This window comes from Haliotis cracherodii, unplaced genomic scaffold, assembly GCF_022045235.1.
Source record: "Haliotis cracherodii isolate W230 unplaced genomic scaffold, xgHalCrac1.p SCAF_6, whole genome shotgun sequence".
NCBI lineage: Eukaryota > Metazoa > Mollusca > Gastropoda > Lepetellida > Haliotidae > Haliotis > Haliotis cracherodii.
Window position 1 is genome coordinate 22,291,198 of NW_027266319.1, and position 21,848 is coordinate 22,313,045.

The 21,848-nt window shown below is 40.9% G+C and overlaps 1 protein-coding gene across 3 annotated transcripts in view; it reads right to left on the reverse strand.

The window, feature by feature from the left end:
• Positions 1-15: 15 nt before the first annotated feature.
• The window catches only part of LOC139445158 (uncharacterized), a 41,716-nt gene continuing 19,883 nt past the window's right edge, over positions 16-21,848 (reverse strand). For 2 of the 3 annotated variants that reach the window (XM_071226263.1, XM_071226264.1), the window contains exon 2: positions 16-3,587. In XM_071226263.1, the coding sequence (XP_071082364.1) occupies positions 702-3,587 (2,886 nt within the window). In that variant the 3' untranslated portion in view covers positions 16-701. The remainder of the gene's footprint in view (positions 3,588-21,848) is intronic. The other variant, XM_071226265.1, reaches the window with a different exon arrangement.

The following is a 21,848-nucleotide window of genomic DNA, read 5'->3' on the forward strand; positions in this document are numbered from 1 at the left end:
TACAAAATGTCTCTCTTTACACAGTACAGGCACCAATACACGTGATATCATTCAGCGGTTTCACATTCATCCATGATATCAGAGACCAAATGATATCCGACGATATGCGCATCAGATCATACAACGAATACACCATTCACACCAAGAATTATATGTACATCACATCATTCGGTTGGTACACAATTCAGAGATGATATACACATCATATCATTCAGCGGGTACAATCATTCAGAGATAACATACACATCATATCATTCAGCGGGTACAATCATTCAGAAATGATATACACATCAGATCATTCAGCGGGTACAATCATTCAGCGGGTACAATCATTCAGAGATGATATGCACATCAGATCATTCAGCGGGTACAATCATTCAGAGATGATATGTACATCCTATTCCCCAGTGGGTTCACCATTCATACCAGAGGTGATGTATATGAGATCACTCAACTGTATCTAATTCAATGACATTAACACCAACCAATCACATAAGGTCCCTGTCACGACCAGTATCAATTGATTATATGATAATTATGGATTATTAGTCCCAGAGGTGGATCATGGAATCCTCAGTCAATAACAATAAATACTAGCACAGGCAATTCATCTTCAAATGCCACAAGTCATGTTTGTGGATGGATTCAAGGAATGGTCCGTTTATCACAGTCAATACACATGATATCAACACAGCTATAGATTACACATAGGTTGGATGAATCTCGTGTCGGAAATCGCGTTGGAATACCTCTGACGTCATCGGCTCTGTGACGTCATCACTGACCTCTCTCCAAGGGTTACATAACAATCCTTTATGCAATAACTGGGTTTCTATTTCCAGTGACTCGGAAAATTTGGCTCTTGTTTTGCTGTTTTGGAGTAGGGTGTAGATATTCGCCCTGGTTTTAGGGTTGTGATGTTCGTGGATGCCATCGATGAAGTTGAGGACGTCTCCCGATGACCACTGGTCAATTTCCCGGACCTGCTTCACGGGGTCCAGACGACAGTATGTCTCTGAAGTAAGATCAGAAAAATCAAAAGTGTTCCTCTGCCTGGGTTGAGGGGGGCACACGCGGGCATACAACTCACTGTCTAAGTCGGACAAAACGTCACAGTCGTCTATCCGACCCAAGTAACCATCGAGAGACATGTTGTCGAACGACTTCGTTTTACACACAATCGCATAGTCCTGGTTTGAGGAATCACACATAACGAGGGAACGCTCCCCTCTGTTTGAAACACTGTTATTACACACTTTCACACACCTTGGAGGGATAGGAGGGTCCATTTTCTGTCCCGTGTATTTTCTCTCTGGCAAGGCGGGTGGGATCTCAGGGGACGTCTCGAGGTTACCCACGGTCGTCCATTTAGCAAGTGCGAGCTTGGTGTTTTCACACGATACCAAGCCTTGTGTACTAATCACGCTTTCGTCACCCGGAATAACTTCGTATATATGTTCATTGTCACTTTGCGCTTCGCTGGTTTTCGAGTATTTTGCTCCCTGTCGTGGCGACCCACGCATGACCTGATCAAGCCGGTGGTTATCGTCTGCTCGATCAGCTGGTTTAATGCTATCATCTTCAAAAGCACTCTGTTCTCGCATATCCATATTGAATAACCTTTGCGTTACACCTGACATAGCACATTGTTGCTTCCTGATTTGGGAGTAGCGTTCATTGCATGAAACAAAGCTTGAGTCGTTTAACGACGAGTCGGCCCGTGTGGGGGTGTCGTCTGCTTTTGTGTCTTGGTATCTCACGTGCAGATTTTCTTCAGATTCGCTTTGAGTTACAAGCACATCTGCCCTGGATCGCAGTTCGGGGCTGAATATGGGAGACATAGACACTCTCCCACCCTCGCATCTACAGTCGTGGTTTTCCTTAACTGCGTCACAAGAGTGTCGTCTCATCTTCCTCGAGGCATTCTCGTGTTGAAGATCATGAATAATCGCATACATAGATCTCGTCACTTTAGCCAACTTGTGACTCTGCTTAAGGCAGACTGAAGAGGGCTGTCCTGGTCGACTGCCGGGCAATATGGCATTATGATGTTGTCCAAATCTCACAAAGCGTGATTTACCGAGAGTTGGTACGAAGGGTGCTTGTTTAGATCTCACCTTCAATGGCAATGTTCCAGATGAGGCCTGTTGCGTTTGAATATCCCGTGTAACTGACTTAGGGTAAGTGTCCGATTGAGAGAAATAGTCTGTATGGTCATCGTCCGTGTTGACACAGCTCCTAAACTTGTCCAACTCGGGTTGTACTGGAGACGGGATCGAGTCGCTCTCATACCCGCTTGATATAGTCACTGGTGACAGTTGTGTGTCGTCTGCTATCGGGCTCGACTTCCTCCCAGACCTACACTCGTTCATTCTGCGTCCAGCGCGCTCCGATCTGTAAACAGTGTCAGGTCTGTTATGCACCTGACGAGTAAAACCCGTCTGGGTGATCACTGACAACATATCCGACTGGTAACCCGGACTGGTTTGTTTTATCTGATGCATGTAGCTGCTCTGTCCCTTTGCTGCAACTCGTTCTGTTTCGACGGGGCGTCTGCTCCACTCGGGACCAGTAGGTGAGTGGGACACTGGCTGGATCACTCTGTGACCGGGTACGGCTCTTGCCAGACTATAATCATTCCTGGGGCACCAAGCGCTAGGCTGGACAGCCACTGGGCCAGCGTTCATCTCGTCGCTGTGGTTGGTGAAAGTGTGACGATTTAGTTCTTTAGCCGATTCAAATCCCCTGCCTGAATCGACATTTAATGAAGCGTGACTTGATAGACCGTGGCGATTTGCTCGACTGACCAATGAGCTGCCAGCCATAAATTGGCCAGTCCTCTTTGCGCTGACCGATCGCATTAGCGCTGAGTGTCGGATAACCTTACTCTCTTTGTCCAGGAACAGTCCGGTGTTCCTATTGTTCAGTGGGTCATTGATAACACGCCCACGGTCGAGGTCATTTGTTTTAGGGTTCTGTGCGAAGAACCTACTTGTAGTATCACCTGTCACTTTACACGAACCTCTACCCACTGTCCGGCGTCGTATCACCCCCTTTGTCCACTCCACGTGTCCCAAGTTAGGAAAATGTCCATCCACACCAAACCCTTTACATCCAACTAAACAACTTGATTGATCGTTATTTTCAAAATCTGTTCTGTAAGACACAGACACGTCCAATGAAACTAGTTCTACGCTGGCAATCTGTTGCCGATCTAAACAAGACCCTTTCGACGACTGTTGATTCAGCTTAGAACCACATCTGCAAGCAACACACTTATCAGAGCGGCAAACGTTAGACGGATAGCACCCCACTGGGTCTTTCAAGCCTTGATGATCACACCCAATTATCCTCTTCCTTCTAAGAGCGTTATCTTTCCTGCTTCTTATCCCCGTCTTCTTATCTTCACTAACGGGTGGGCAATTTCTTCCGCCTACAGGACAATGCAGGTAGTGATCGATGTCCACTGATGTCGCCAACAGTGCTGCTGCACGGTGTGGATGATTGATACAAATGACGTCTTCAAATGTTGCATACAACAACCACATCTGCCGCGTCAGCGATTCACTCTGCGCACGGAGGTCTAACTGAAAAAAAATCGATAATATATCAATATTTTTACAACCATCTGTTACACAATACATCGTTAATCGCTCATCTTAACATCCAATAATACTTCATCATGTATGTGTGAAAATGTTTATAACAGACACAGCGATTGAAATAATAATTAATTTAATTGGAGACAGAATGGCTGCGTCTAATCCCGACTATCAACACTACCAGCGTGGCGCTGGACCTGCCAAGACCTGTCAGAAGGATGGTGGCAGGAATGGGTGGGGAGGTTGTAATAATATTGTCTTAGAACGTCTGAGATGTGGATCGTGATGACGAGATTGGGAATATGGCTGGACAAAAAGTGTAGATAAGATGGGATATTGTGTGACAAGAAGCAGTGGATTACGATGACAGGTCGAAAGAAGCACAAACATGCTTAACACACTAGTCTAGTCTATCAGTAACGGTAACGATAACATCTCTAGTGTTATCATATATTTCTTTATCATATCATTACAAACCCAACATGGTGATAATTATACCGACAACAAATACGTATACATTTTTGTAACTTCCAATATCACAGATCGTCAAGATATTAGCAGATTATTTCCTGTCGAAGGATATTTTGTTAGTAATTTCGAGTTCGACCATTTATATTTAAGGGAAAATGTTTAGAGATGATTAGTTTTTTTAGAGTGTCACGCATTGTAATACATAAAAAAATCATAAGTGTCATAAAAGGGTGGGGTCGAGTACAATGAGTACAACATTTCCTATGAGACACTAAGTATATATATATCTTACATATAAAATATATATCTTACATATAAAATATATATCTTACATATAAAATATATATCTTACATATAAAATATATATCTTACATATAAAATATATATATCTTACATATAAAATATATATCTTACATATACAATATGCAACTTGCATATAAAATATATACCTTACATATAAATATATATATCTTGCATATAAATATATATATCTTGCATATAAATATATATATATCTTGCATATAAATATATATATTCTACATATAAATATATATATCCTACATATATAATATATGTCTTACATATGAAATATACATCTTACATAAAAAATATTAATCTTCTACCAACCAATATAATTGGGAACTGATACAGACTATTGCTGTCGGGTTTTTTTCAGCGCCGGGGTATGGTTTTGTGAAAATAATTTCAGGTTGGAGAAGATATAATCATTTGTCCTTTATTGAAAACCTGTTTGTGAATATATGGCATGCATGTACGATGAGCTATGGTTGCACTACGCGTATATGTAATCTGAGTCCAGTGATAATGGAGAACTTCCACTGTAGACAACTGTCGACTAGATTATTATTTCAACGTAATTATGTGCAGGCAAAGTACACAGAAGCTCTCCATGCTAATGCAAGTGGCATGCTATTAGACTTCAAACTATCACGATCCCAGCTGATATAGACAAATTAGTTCACGATTTGATGCACACTCGTTCCAAAGATAAACATCTCATCTAGACCACCACAAAACAACACATGCTGCCTACCGGTGACGTAATAAAGTAATGTAAAGTAATGTACTGTTTCCTCTGATGTAATTAGAACTTTAAAACCGACCTCGTTACCACTAAATAGTATATTGACCCTACAAATAATGCCACGACTCTCAACGTTAAGTTCCACGCCCACCAATCCAGTAACACAATGGACAAACGTAAAACTTAAGACTCCTCTGTGGGTGAAATAGATGACTTTACTATGCTATGTACACACGTCAATCAAGCGTACAGTGCCACAACACCTCATTAGCATTCTACAGATGAACGTTAAATACCACTGTTAGGCTCGACGTGTAATGAAGTTAAGTTCGGACACTTTTATGATTGTGATAACACCCAGAAACGTACAACTCAAATATCTTCAGTATCAGCGTGTTACGTGTTTATGGCTAACGTTCGGTAACAGTGTCAAAACTTTCGTCTTTATTGTGTCGCCTGACAATATACACTTGTAGGCTGGTGACACGTCTGTAATGATAGGGGGGAAGTATAATTATATACAACTGCCGGCCCACTGGGGTAGGTAGAAGGATATACCTCTCATTGTGTTTGAAATTGAATCATAATGACTTCGTATAATGTTGAAGTCTGACGGGCGTCGGTATGTATATTTATGCCCTTTCTTCAAAAAGGGCGTCGCAGGTCTATCACAAGTAATGTAAACGAATGAATATTTCATTATGTAGATTTGAACATTATTACCTTCACGATTGGATGAAAGTAATTTCAATCAAATATATAGCATGTGAATTCCTTTTCAATACTTATTACAGTTGTAACAATGTTCACGACGTTATCAATACTCTTCACAAGTATTTTTAAAGCATCTTTATTACATCATGATTCACAAGTTATATTTATTTTCAAATCCGCAATATCAAAATCAAATCACTAAGATCTAAGGCCTAGTGGTTAAAGCGTTGCACCTTTACGCCGAAGACCCGGGTTCTATTCCCAACATGGGCACAATGTGAGAAGCATATTTCTGGTGTCCCCAGCCGTGCACTCACTCACTCACTCTCTGTAGTACATTCCACGTCCTTGCCATGGTGTCTCTTGATTAAAATTTTGCAAAGTATATATTTTATTGGTTATTTTATTTAATTCTGACTCGCCTCGTAAGTCGCAGCTTAGTTTCTGTACCAACTACTGGTAGAAACTTGGCTGTTTAACACCCCACCATATAACACCATAACGTGCCTCTTCCTAGCTCTTTATATACCTAGACCTTTATTTATCAAAGGGGCGGTACACTTGAGAAGATTTCTATAAAGATACCTATATGCGTGAACAGAACTACCTACACGACACATGTATCTATACTCACAGGTTGCAACTGAACACCATCATCAACTCTCGGGCAGGTACAGTCTGTCAGATACCTCCAAGACCAGGAATGTACACCACAGACTTCGGTGACTTAAATATTTACAATCATAATCCTTCATTTCTGCTAAAAGGCGACATCTGAAAAGCTAGCTTGCTGAGCACTTCAAAGACCGACATATACAGTGTTTATAGTGGGTAAATAATACATGTGGGAACATAGCCTGACTCAAGACTCACGAATGACAGATGAAAATCAATGAGACTGACAACTGAACGAGCTACCTGCATGACTACACACGCCAACGTATACTACAGTTCGCCCTGTATACCTAGACCCAGCCATTGACGTGTGTGCTTAAACGATACCATGGGCGAGAGACTTCGAAAAATGCAACATAAAGTATGGTTGATTATGGTTATCAAATCGTTACTGATATTAAATATTTATGAAGATAATTACTTGTTTATCAATATGCTTTTGTCGCATTGTTACTGTCTGCTAGAGTTTTGTGTTATTTACAAGAAGCTTTGTTGCAGTGGAGTTTGTCGGATACCGCTTGCTACACCGGGTGCTTTCATTGTTGGACAGATCTTTACAGTACGAACAGTTTTGTCAAGCGACAGAGAACGTTTCCTATATGTATTTGTATGTTGTAAAAACAAGGATCATAATCGGATCGAGATTCGAACCCACGAATAGCGGTTTCTGTCACCTATTAGACTCATCTCTGCATGTATCGTGTCGTGTAATTTTTCTAAACATTCTTCAAATGCTATTCAATTTGAATGCAGCATCTTTGCTTGATAAACTGGATAGGAGCGTGTGTGCTGCAATCGGACATTTCACTGCGTATGAATATATTTCTTGATGCGCATCTTTTTTGTCTCAATTCAATTTTGAAAAAAAAAACCCATTGAAATTCGATCAAGGAACTTGGATTCCACACCAATGAAATAATTGTTTTATCCATATTTATTATCAGCACAAATGTGGTGTAGCTCCTTTTGTCCACATTCTGCTACACAGACGGGGAAAGTTATCGTGGAAGTATATGACGTCATCATTGTATCATGACGTAATGATATACCAGCGTGACGTCATGTCTGTCTCACTACTGTGAGAGATTACGCAGGTAGGAAGAGCGTGTTACGGGGAATTACGGAAATTGTAGGAAATGAAACCTCCTGCTAACGCCGTAAGCTCTAAATGAAATGTCTGGTCATCGAAAACTCAAGAACACCCGCGGATTTTAAAACACGTAATCTTTATCTCCTAAGTGTATTCACTTCTGTAATAAAGCTGACGCGTTATCATCAAACAATTTACTACAATAGGTGTAAGTTATTGCTAAGATTAATCATTTTTATACCACGAATTACTCATATTTGTCTCACAAGGTATTCCAACATGTCCCAGCTTGATATCATTGTATATACATCAATATGATGAACGCTACATATCGGAGGAGCCGTTTCAATAAGGTCATCCAGTTCCAAAGATTATTAATCTGCAGATAACGATATGAGCGTGGTGTTCTATAGTTTGGAAATCAAGCAAAGATTTGAATGTTGGAAACGCAAGAACGTATTAAATGAGCCAGACCCCAGCGTTCTAACCCACCTACCTCATGTCTTTTGAGTGAGGCTGCACATCGCCCACTATGGGAACAAATCCGGTCAGAATAACTACAGTGTATACGCCTAGAGTATACACGTAGCTTCCTATACACCGGGTATACACTGTATACAAAGATGCTCTTACACACCGGGTAGATAAGCTTCGTAAGGTATATTAAACTTATATAAAAGCGTTAAATGAAGCTTATGGGTCAGTACTAATATGAATGTAATACTGTCACGTGGTCAGTTTCTGCCGAATACAATAAGTTCACCCTGGGGCTCACATGACGTAATCGGATGAATGCTTTAGAACTTAGCTTTGTGCAGCAATCACACGGGTTTGTCTTCGTTAAGAGGTAACGATAATCTGAATATACAGTAATGTGTAGAGGATTATTCAACCGATGTATACCGATGAGGAAAAATAAGGGAACGGCTTACATGAACATACGGGTTTGATATAAGTGAGTGAGTTCGTTTTTACGCCGCTTTAGCAACATTCCTGCCATTTCGTTTGTTTGTTGTTTTACGCCGCACTCAGCAATATTCCAGCTATATGACGGCGGTCTGTAAGTAATCAATTCTGGACCAGACAATCCAGTGATCGATATCATGAGAATCGATCCACGCAATTGGACACGATGACATGCATCAACCAAGTCAGCGAGCCTGCCCCCTCCCGTTAGTCGCCTTTTCCAGCAAGCATGGGTTGCTGGAGACCTATTCTACCCCGGATCTTCACAGGTCTCCTATCATCAACGCGGGGGACACCATAAATGGGCTTCACATATTGTTCCCATGTGGGATGTGGGCAATCGAACCGGGTCAACGGCGTGACGAGTTAAGGCTTAAACCACTGGGCTACCCAACCGCCTCAGATTGTTATGAAATCTTATATACCTCAGACGAAGACCACAATTGTTCGACGATTAAATGAAAATAAATAAAATACTCACATTATATTTACATTATTTTTGTGACACTATGTCGATTAACAAATATGTGACCCTTTTTTCTGTAATAATCTGTGTTGCCGTATTTGTACCGGTCAGTTTATTTTGAAAATGGCTTATTTCTTTAAAATATATTTTTTAGTTTGATTTAAATCAGAATGTTCTTTTGACAAATGATAAAACGTTGTTCTAGTTCCAACTTAATTTTCAAATATCAACACGCAAGTCTACAATACTTTGTCAAATTTAGATTTGTTAACTTTTTAAAAATGAAAAGATACCCTGAGCGCGGAGGCCTTTTGGGGCTATTTGTTTTTTTCTTGAAATTTCAAGATACTAACTTACGTATCTTGAAATTTCAACATAGCATCTTGAAAGTTCAAGAAATAGAATAAAGAACAAATGGCTCGAAAGTCTTCCGTATTTATATGTTATTAAAAGATATTTCTTAGTGTACTGTTATTCTTAAACCGGGACCCTCACACTCTCAGCAGCAGAATATTTCAATGCAGTGTCACGTGTTTTGACATGGGTTATGGGTGTGGGGAATCATTTACTTTTGCCTGTAGCGACATTAATAACTCATCAATACATGATCTAATATCGATATTTGTCTCGAGCTATGGGTGACTCTATGGTTCCAAGGTATTCGAGATTTACTGTATCTACAAATGTCATACTAAGCGATATACTACCTGGTATTTCTTTACATATATATACTGCCGCGAATATAGAATGTGTTGGGCACTCAATAGTATTTTTAACCAAGATACATCTCAAGAAGAATTATTTTGTACAGGAAAATACATATTTATGATTGCATCTTCGATCATTTTGGTTAGATGGGAAACTCTATTCGTTATCCTTAGTCCTTGGTTCCTTGAATGAAAATCAAGTGGTAAACCTATTCCATGGCGGCAAGTGTGTACTTACATTAGTGAGATGTACGCACGTGCTTCTCGAGTGACTGCGACACTGCACGGTGCAGGGTGACGTGTATATATCACTGCCTGTCAATCACCGGTGCCAATCACCCATGTTTTCAATTATCAGTAATACACCATCACTGTTTCACACGCGGATGTCAGATTTCACACATGCTGATAACTCCATTTACAAATAGGTGATAATTTTCACACATGCCACGGTTACACTGTGTCGAAGAGGGTACTGTTAGTCTGTACGCATGACAACTGACACCCGGCACACGTGATTACTCTAATCCTAATCCGTTAAGAAGATTAGATTAAGATTAATCCAAATATACAATCAACAAGCGACCCATTACCAACACAATGCCAACCATTACATGACTTTCGAATTCATAAATGGGGAATAAATTATGATATTATGCGGTATTTCGTTCAAGCCTGTTATTATGTATTCAAGAAAGGGTATGTAATAGCGTTTCTGGTTTCATTTCGCCACAGAGGCGGTCGCGCTAGACTAACGCTTAGTCTCTAAACTATATAATTTGATAGAAACAAGTAACTGCATATAAATTGAAAAAGAGCCCCAGTGAGATGGGAGATTCGGATTAAAATCTAGACTTGCTTGCTTCATGTACAGCTTTAGCATTACAGTTAGGGCTGGGGAAAAGGAAAATAATATGGTTCGGGGACTGGGAGACAGACTAGGGGTCACGCATGACACAAACATTCTTCACAAACCACTAGCTCTTCCATGAAATACCATAGGTCTATTAGCGTTAAGAATTGGACCTTGTCTATTCATTAGTTATGGACTTTCCGCTGACCCCTAGCTGTGTGTAGAGTTACCCATTAACATTTCCGAGACCCCCAGTTGGGTTTTATACGAAAGTAAAAGAGAGTTAACGTCTTCTGCCAGAGATCGGGGAACACACCGGGACTGGTCATAGATAACCTGTTATCAACGCCGTTAGCGAAGTGAGGGCCTTTACTAATGCCTTCTTTCAAAACATGGTCATTTTCAGCCAAATTAGATAGCTACACGACATGGTCTTCAGTGCCTAACGACCCCTGTCACGCTTCCCCTGACTCTAACGTTGGGGTACACTGTACAGACAACCTGGGCCACTCAATTATTGGACATCATGCCACAGACCTGTCAAGATTCCGGGGTAGAATAGGTCTTCAGCAACCCATTTTTGTCGTAAAAGGAGACTATGCTTGTCGTAAGAGGCTACACACGGATCGGGTGGTCAGGCTCGCTGACTTGGTTGATGCATGTCATCGTATCCCAATTGCGTGGATCGATGCTCATGATGTCAATCACTGGATTGCCTGGTCCAGACTCGATTATTAACAGACCGCCGTCATAGAGCTGGAATATTGCTTAGTGCATGCGGCCTTAAACAACGAACAAACAAATAAACAATCTTAATTAATTGGGGTTAGGGGTAGTGCTAGGATATTGTTTGACGAAATATTTATTGTTCCAGAGTTCACACTATAATCACTAGTACCATGGTCCGCTTACCCAGACTCTTATCACCACCTGACCATTTCACTGTCCGGTTTAGCGAGTTTTAAATGACATACTTCCAGTATGTGTAGACAGCGTGGTGGATAACATCAAATCATACATTCGTCACCACTCGCTCCTTTCCGTAACCTGCAACATATAGCTGGAATATTGCTGAGTGCGGCATTAAACAACAAACAAACAAATATCGTGCCAAGTTACAAAGGTTTCGATGTTTTCATCCGATCGTCTCTTCTGTTATTTTTAGATCTGCCCTTAAGGATTCAGAGTGACAAAATACTCTCCACAAGACTGTATGACTTTTGAAGTATAAGCGATTGTGCCTTTTCTTCGAAGATTTCAAAGAGCGTCATACTACTCTTTGTTAAAAGTTGTTTGATCAGGGTGGCAGCGGTGGGGCAGGATACGTTCACCTGTTCGCGAACATCTGATACCATCACCATTTGATAGTGATTCATAAACATATGCCCATGATATAACCGGAATAGTACAATGGACAATCTTAGCATATATTTCTTATGATTATGGAAAATTGATGATAAACTTGGATACGAAGCCTCGAAATAGCAACAGGTATTCTACCATTCTGGCACAAACATATAAGTCAAAATTGTGATCTCAAATGGTCCAAGCCTCATATTAATAAACTGCCGGGCAAACGAAAGTTGAATTTGACCACAAAAATACAAACGTTACCTACAAGTTACTAGGCTGGAAACAGTTCAAATCAACACATAACGAGGAGAAACACTGCAAATCAACACATAACGAGGAGACCCGTATGAAATATATAACCAACGAATATCATTTCTTGTTTGTTTCAGTTTTAGCATTCATCAAACATGGGTCCATACTTTCAGTTGCCCGGCAGTTTATTTGATAGATTGTTATAGACGTGAAACTCACCCCCAAAAAACGAACTATATGAATAACGATCTACTAGTACTGCTGCTACTGCTGCTGTTAACAAAATTAGTTCATAAAATCATGTTCGTAACTCTTATGTAAATATTCTTGTATTTTCTCATGTACAGCTGTTTTCACGAGAACAAGTGATTCTGATTCTAATTCTGACAGTCAAATTCAAGATCGATTACTTCGATTAATTTATCGGTTCTAAATCTATAATTCATATTTATTGATAGAGTACCAAGTGCCTTCCAAGTGATAATGCTGTTCTTAGGGCAAGTACTTAATAAATAATCAAATACTATTCATAAACATATGGCAACCCTTTCTAATTCAACGATTACTTCTTTCGTGTGAAAACTTGAATAACACCTGTTACCCTTCATAAGATGTTACATATTGAATAAAAACCAGCATAATCATTTTACCATAATTCAAAGGCCATTGTTGCCTGACGCTGACTGTGTTAAGACCTTGTCATAGGTCTGTGATGGCGGCCTATCTAGAGCTCTGACACTGCAGGGTGTCTGGCCATCGCTATTGGCCTCTGCACAATAAAGACCACGGTCTCAGAACCCCATTCAAAAGTCGGCTCCGAGGTTACATCAAGAATTCTATTCACCATATTTGCTTCAAAGGTTTAACTTAATGCATCTTTCAACACAGCCTCTGTAATTGGGGGTAGGGGCGGGCACGAGGCGGGTAAGCCGACACCCGGACCGTGGGGGTCGCGGGAGGCACGCGCAGACACGCGCACCTGTCGCGGTTCATTCGGTCAGTGTATGTGAAGCAATCATTTGGGTCTTTTGTCGGATGACAAAGGTTACAGACCAGGGACGGATGCAGCAGGCAAGGAATTGTTCGGGGAACAACTGTTGTTTATGTGTACCGTTCGCTGGCCTTGGGTTCGCAGTGCCAACATCTGTCGCCTTCTAACCAATGGGTTTCCCTTCCAGACACCTCTTCAGCATTTTATATTGTCTGCATTCCTCTGGAGGATGGGGACTACCTGATACTATTTAGGAGATAAACCTACTGTGTTTTGAAATTTGATGTAGTCCCACTGTAGAATAGATACCTCTTTATTATAATTTGGAACCGAGCGCTTTAGCGCCCCACCTCCCCACCCTGAAATGAGAACCGTCCTAACGTGTCCGGTTGTCATGTATCTGCACTACACTCTCAGTTATGGCTGCCAAAGAAATTGTTAACAGTAACAGCTAGTGCTGTTAAAGAATTGCAGGAAACCAGAAGACAACCCACTACTGTGTGTGTGATGCTGTTCAACATTGACACGTTGACTATCCCTGCTGATGTGATGTTGTTTTTTCAAACAATTTTTATAATGTTATATTTTACTTTCATTGTCGGTTGTTTCAATGAGGAAATAGCTTAAATTGTACCGATTCTGGTCACCATAGAACATTTCCCTAACAGTTTCATAACATTTCATTTGTAAGCAAAAGATATGCCTTTGTTAAATCTTTTAATGTCATCATCGAAGCAGTCAGGGTTGCGGCCTAGAACGCCCCAAACAGCCGATATCAAACTACCGTATTTCCTCTATTTGACACTATACACCGTCTATTAATTTCGCGAGAGCCCTTGACTCAGCGTGTATTAGAGACCTGTCTGGTATTTGAGACCCAGCGTGTATTAGAGGAAATATAGATATGTTTTACAGTTCATATATGGGGGTGATCGATCGGCAGCCATTTTCTGTGAATCGATATGTAGGCTATCTATGTATTCATACGCACGTTTTTTTGTGAAAAGGCTTAATATATTTGAAAGGGGTTTCTGTAGCAAAAAGGAAACCTCTTTTTAACCAATCAGAATCAAGCATTCATCAATGTCATGGTAGAATTTATGATGTTCACCATCCCAGGGTTACGATAATAACCAGAGGGTATGATTAAAACGTACACTGAAACCAAACAACGATTTTCACACGTACCAGTGAGAAACGAATAGCACAGTAGCGAGAAGAGAGTTGCATTTCTATCCCAATTATTTTGGTTTTTAGTTATTTTGAAGTCACTATTGCTATATGTATACAATAAATTGTTAACGATCATAAGAGGTTATTGTAGCAGCGGTTGTTCGCGAGTAAAGGGTGAGTGAGTTAACATTTAACGTCACAACGGCAATATGTCAGCCATATCGTGACGAGAGAAATTACTACATTGAAAATAAATATATTTTGACTGTATAAAAACCTGTCGTCGAGTGTGAGTGAGTGAGCTGGGTTTAACGCCGCTTTTAACATTATTCCGGTTATATCACGGCGTGTCAGCTTAGTGTGGGAGGAAAGCCCGAAGTGATGCAGGTCTCAGACGTTTACCACTTCGGTGAAACCCACGAGCACGGGTATGGTGCTGACAAACCTAGAAACATAATCGGGGCTAACCGGGATTCAAACCCACATTCATAGGTTTCTGGCATGTCCAAGGGAAGCACCTGTCGTCGAAGGAGCGAGTAAAGGGACGGCGAGTTGGAGCCTCGTAGTCCTGTCCTTCGCCATTATGCACTAAGCTTTGTAGCGATTGATTCATGCATAATTTATTCTCATTTCATAATACCCAGATGGTTAATTATAACATAATGAAATGTTGAATAACAAACACGAGCTCGTGCACGTCGACGCGTTCATTTAAATAAATCAATGATAACGCGTGTACCAAATTCTTATGGAAGATAAGTGATCACAAGAATGTGTTATTATTTGTCGGTTAGGTTGATCAGATATGTTAATGTTCTATTTCACCACCAGTATATGATCCCCGCCAACTGGTTTTAATTCAAACACAATACAGTTGAAAAGATCCTGGGTTTGTTGAGTACGCTATAACCTGTGTAGTATAGGAAATCGAATGTCTTCACCTTATGCCAAGGTACACGACTACCTATTGTCTCTTGTTGTGGCAAGGACGGAGGTAATTAGTCGATATGTCATCTCAATAAAACACAGGTAAAATCAATCTTATTCTTCGATCAAGTATTCCTTTAACTTCCACATGAGTCGTACGTGGCGACCACTCGTCAATTTTACGTGGCGACCACTCGTCAACTGTACGTGGCGACCACTCGTCAACTATACGTAGCGACCACTCGTCAAATTTCGTAGTGACTACTTGTCATCTTACTTGGCCACCACTTGTCGTCTGTACGAGGCGACCACTTGTCGTCTGTACGTGGCGACCACTTGTCAACTGTACGTAGTGACCACCTGTCGTCTGTACGTGGCGACCACTTGTCAACTGTACGTGGCGGCCATTTGTCGTCTGTACGTGGCGACCACTTGTCAACTGTACGTGGCGACCACTCGTAAACTGTACGTGGCGACCACTCGTCAACTGTACGTAGCGACCAATGTATGAAGCAACTCCGCACGAAGCAAAGATGAAATGAGTTGTACGTGGCGACAACTTGTCAAAAGTACGAAGCAACGTTAGCATAAATTGTTCGTAGCAAGCATAAACGAGTCGAACAACTGTACGTATGTATCATAACGCCTGTATTTGTTACAATGTCACGCCTGCTTGTGTTACACTGATACACCAGCTCCGTTACACTGCCACATCCGTTCTTGTTACAATGTCAAACCTGTTTACGTTACATTGCCACATCACGATAAACTGCCACACCAGTTAACGTTACGATACAATGCTGTATCAATTAACGTTACAATGCTACACCAGCTTAGGATAAAATACTACGCCAACTTAAGATACAATGCTGTATCAATTAACGTTACAATGCTACACCAGTTAACGTTACAATGCTACACCAGTAACGTTACAACGCTACACCAGTAACGTTACAACGCTACACCAGTTAACGTTACAACGCTACACCAGTAACGTTACAACGCTACACCAGTTAACGTTACAACGCTACACCAGTTAACGTTACAACGCTACACCAGTAACGTTACAACGCTACACCAGTAATGTTCCAATGCTACACCAGTCAACGTTACAACGCTACACCGGTGACGTTTCGATGCCACGCTAGTTTTGCATTTGGTAACATACCAGTTCACAGAGCCACGTCAGTGCACGTTATAGTAGCACACAAGTTTACGTTACAATGGTATATTCGTTTACGTTATACAAATAAAAGCAAGTAAACCCTTCCTATATTCATGTGAAGTATCTGCTAAAAGCAGAGTCGACCATACAATTCCGACTATGTCATGACCATGTGCCCATGAATCACTTTTAAAAAGTGATCACAACGGGTGTTCACGGAAAGGTTTAGCATATCATGCCCCATCGGAGGCACCGTCACAAACACATGCAAAGGACAGTCAATTGTTCACCTGAAAAAGACACGCGAACAGATAGTACAAGTCAAAATAGTGAATTGCATCATTCTTGTCACTGAAGCGTCAAATTTGGAAATGTCCCCCGCATGCCTACCTTAAACGTTTTCGAAAGCATTAACATAATGCATTGAAATGCCATTTACTTTTATTGATTGAGTGTACACGGTATTGCCCACACATTTTATGATTCAAATATGTTGTATGATCTTGTATGTTATTTGAACACTGCTTTATGGTCTCCCAGTACCCTTAACGGAGGATCAATTCTAATAATATTATTAGTGTGTGTGTGTGTGTGTGTGTGTGTGTGTGTGTGTGTGTGTGTGTGTGTGTGTGTGTGTGTGTGTGTGTGTGTGTGTGTGTGTGTGTGTGTGTAACGTGTTGGATACAGCATCAGCTTCTGTTCCGGGTAGTCAGACTTACTTGCGCTTTATTTACAAAGGTCTGTATATGGCGCGTTCCCCAGATATACATCACATCCATAAGGATTTATTAAGGATGCTATCGAGCGTTACCCAAAGGCTGGAAGACCTAATATAACACGTGGCCTACACATGTCAGACTGGAGTTCCGTTTCTGCACACGACACTAGTCAGTGTGTGTGAGAGAGAGAGAGACGTGAAAGGAAAGTTTAAGACATATTTTTTCTCTCTGCCATGATGGCCTGGTTCTGGATATTCTGGTAATTTTGGGGCGGGCATTTTGGATCGCCACCGACACTGCAGCGACAGCTTCAATGAAACGGAGTTAACGACCTCTATTCAAGTTTCCCACAGAAACACGTGCGTTCATACAGTATCCAAGAAAATCCTCTTAGTCGGAAATATGAAACACGTGTGCACATTAACCCCGAAGAATTAAATAGATACTTCCCGGATTAAAGTAGCAAATACCATGCACGTGTTCCACGCCCCTCTGATCCGGGCTGAGGGGACTTGGATCTTCAAACAACGGTACACGTGGGACAGCTGTTAATTTTGTATAATGCATCGCATATTGTAGCAATATAGGTGGTCTGGATTTACTTCAAAGTCCATTGATGTTCCGATACCGTTACTGATAAATCAATTAGAATTTCCCACTGCCTCTGTCCTACTGCTGAATAATACAGACGTTAATTGCAATGAAGTGTGTAAAGTACCAACATCACAGGATGTTCCAAGGTAACGTTAATTGGCAGATTACATATCTCTGCATTCACGGTCGTTGATTCCAAACAATCTCACAATGAGGGGACAACCTAAATCCGTGATAATTTGACGATAGCATAATAGATTGTTATTAGCCATACTATCGAAAAAGATAAAAATGATTGGCTGTCGGTGTCTTTGATTTTAACAGATACCTCTGGTGATCGTTAACAGGTCACTGTGGGGGTGACTGTTTGGCTCTTGGCGCCGCAAGGGTTAACGTCGAGTTCCTCTGGGCGCTCCGGGCTAATTGGTCATCTCTACAATGTGATCCATCAATGGTTTGTCGGCAATTAACCACTTCATTGTCAACAGTTGATGGATAATTACTTGCAGCAATCGGTTTTCTTTACGTTTTGCCTGTCGGACATACCTGGGTGTGTTGGAAGGCAAGGCTGACGAGGCTAACTAGGGTCAAGCGATGTTGATATAAACATGCATTGTTGACAGGCCACTGGTCAAACTGGTTGATGTAGTTTCTAGCATGAAAAATGCAGCTTGATCGAGTTACATCATATTTGTTTTTGTTGTTATTTAAACGCAAATCATGCTATTGTTACAACTGTGTTTTCGTGACAAAAGAGCCCTTAAATTACAACAAGCAGGAATTCTGTAACGGGCGCTCCAGAGTGAATGGTGTTTTATCGCGATTCCTTTGTATATTTAGGCTCAATCCCGACAGTACAGACCGTTTTTGCTTCTTTTCAGACACTAAGTCTTACGATATTTCTTACAGCATATAAAATTACATATATTATTTTCAAACTTTGGACCAGCATGTTACCCAAACTAAATAACGCTGAAAAGCAAGTTAGCTGTTGCGGGTTGGAGTTGGGTAAGGTGAAATGGGGTTTAACGTAGCCTTCACGTTTATCGCACTTACATAGCGACACGTCGCGACATCAGGTAATAGGCAGGAAGACATAAAATCAATATATGTACAAATTCAATACCATTTACATTTGAAAAAGGCATAAACAAAAAGCATTATTCGGCCATCACGATGAATTGTTACAGCCCCTCGCACCACTGTCCCTACAATTATGTAATATACTTCTAAAAATTATATAAAAGAATACATGGATGTTTCGTAGATATGTATGTATCGAACATAGAGACATAGGGAGCTAACATTGGTGATATACTTTGACTACCTAGCCGGACACAGCTATAAGGTTTTATAATAATTAACTTGTTTCTCATCGCGATATGGCCGCAATATTGCCGATGCGATGTAAAATTATAACTCACTCACTCACTCAACTATGAGGTAAGGTATACTGTTTATACAAAACATGAAAGAGAGAAACATCTCCAAGTCTTGACAGTGGGTTAAATCGTCAAAATGAATTTGCTTTGATAAAGATACTTTGACGATTTTAACGTCGCACCACATCAGATCTCATCACCATAACGGAATATAGCACTTACCATGATACTTATGTCCATGGTTGTCATGAAACTTTTAATACTGATATCAAACACTAGCCTTTTAAAAAAAATATGACAAAAAACATTTCCATAATCTTAAGAATCCATTGTACGATTCGGATTATATCAAAAGAATGAGTTTATGAATCAATATCAAGCAGTGATGAAACTACGTGGTCGCGAAAAGGTGAGCGGATCCTGCCCCACCGGTGGCACCCTTCATAAACACATGCAAAGGCCAGGCACTTGTTCGCCTGGAATGGACATGTGAACATACGTACTAGTCAAAATAGCGATTAGCATCGGACATCATTCTTTTCAATGATGAGTCAAATTTGGAAAAATCCTCTACATTTCAACAATAACGTTTTGCTGAGGCCTTGAATATTGTAACCTTGATCAAACAACGTTTGAGCAAGAGTTGGATTACTCTCGTAGAAAGTGGGTGGTCAGTTGTATTTCAAGTCACCCCCTTAACGCATCAAGTGAGTCCGTGCTACTAGAACCGGCCCCTATTCCATCGAAATACGTAACTCATCACAAAATCGACATTATTGCTTTTAATTGCTCACATAGACATTTAACTCGACTTTTATGCACTTTAAAAAAAAATCTTATATCATATCTCGGTTGATCGTCCTTTCGACTGTACTAAATTTACAAGGTCTGTTTTTTGTGAACAATGGCTTCATTCACCAACAGCAAATATTTTTAATCCTGCAGATCAGGAGGATTAAAGAATTATGGAACACCCCGCCTGAGAATTTCATTTTTTTTATGTCTTGAGGTCTGAACAAAATACCACAGCGTACAGGATACATGTCAAGTCAAACAACATTGGGGGGTACGGGTGGCCCATTGGGGGGGGGGGGGGGGGGGGGGGGTACGGATGGTCCAATGGGGGGCACGGGTGGCCCAGTCGTCTAAGGCGCCGCGATACGCTGTGCTGAGTTGCGTCCCTTTTGCACGCCAGAAACCTATGATTGTGGGTTCGAATCCCGGTACGCCCAGATTATGTTTCTAGGTTTGTCAGCACCATTCCCGTGCTCGTGGGTTTCACCGAAGTGGTAAACGTCTGAGACCTGCATCTCTTCTGGCTTTCCTCACACATTAAGCTGACACGCCGTGATATAACTGGAGTAATAATAAAAGCGACGTTAAACCAAACTCACTCGCTCAAACAACATTGACAGGAGAGGATGTAAAATAAGGGTTCAAGGTGGCGCTCAAGGTTATTGCACTCACATAGCGATGTGTGCGTGTGAGTGTGAGTGTGAGTGAGTGAGTATGGTTTTACGCCGCTTTTAGCAATATTCCAGCAATATCACGGCGGGGGACACCAGACATGGGCTTCACACATTTTACCCATGTCGGGAATCGAACCCGGGTCTTCGGCGTGACGAGCGAACGCTTTAACCACTAGGCTACCCGACGCCCCTCGTGTGAGTGTGAGTGTGACTACTTGCACAAGCCTTGACTAATGCCGGTTTTATAGTGCTAGCCTACCGAGATAGTAAGGATACCCCACGTAGACACAGTGTATTGATTCTGAGCCGACCAGTCCATTTTTATCACCTCAAGATCATCTCTTAACGTCTTTTGGTATTGGAAGGAGCACGAAATTAATGGAGGATTGCCTTGCAAGGGAAACCACTACTTTTAGTTAACAATACCTTATTTACTACTACAAAGACGGTATGAAATATTAAATACCTAATAGATTGTTACTGAATTCACAAAAGCGAGAGAAAAGACAATACCTTATAAAACAAAACGTTTGCAGATCTCACTGAGCATATCCTTTACAAAATATTCGAAGGAAGCATCCTTCACAAATCCTTTACTGACGCATAGCTCTCATACAAATCCTTGACTGAAGTATATCCTTCATACTAATCCTTGACTGAAGTATAGCCTTCATACAAATCCTTGACTGAAGTATAGCCTTCATACAAATCCTTGACTGAAGTATAGCCTTCAAACAAATCCTTGACTGAAGTATAGCCTTCATACAAACCCTTGACTGAAGTATAGCTTTCATACAAGTTCTTGACTGAAGTATAGCCTTCATACAAATCCTTGACTGAAGTATAGCTTTCATACTAATTCTTGACTGAAGTATAGCCTTCATACAAACCCTTGACTGAAGTATAGCTTTCATATTAATCCTTGACTGAAGTAAAGCCTTCATTCAAATCCTTGACTGACTCATAGCTTTAAATTTTCCACCGAAATAAGGTATTTTCAAACAAACCCTATACATAAGCACAATCTTCTCACACAAATCCTTTACAGCATTCTAACCTTATCAGACATAGCCTTTCAAGGAACATAACTTTCATACAAATCCTTTACTGAGGCATAGCTTTTATACACAAATGCTTTACCAAAGTAAGGTCACCTGAATAAAATCCTTTACATGAACACAATCATGACCGAGAAATCCTTTCCAGCATACCAACCTCATCAGACAAATCCTTT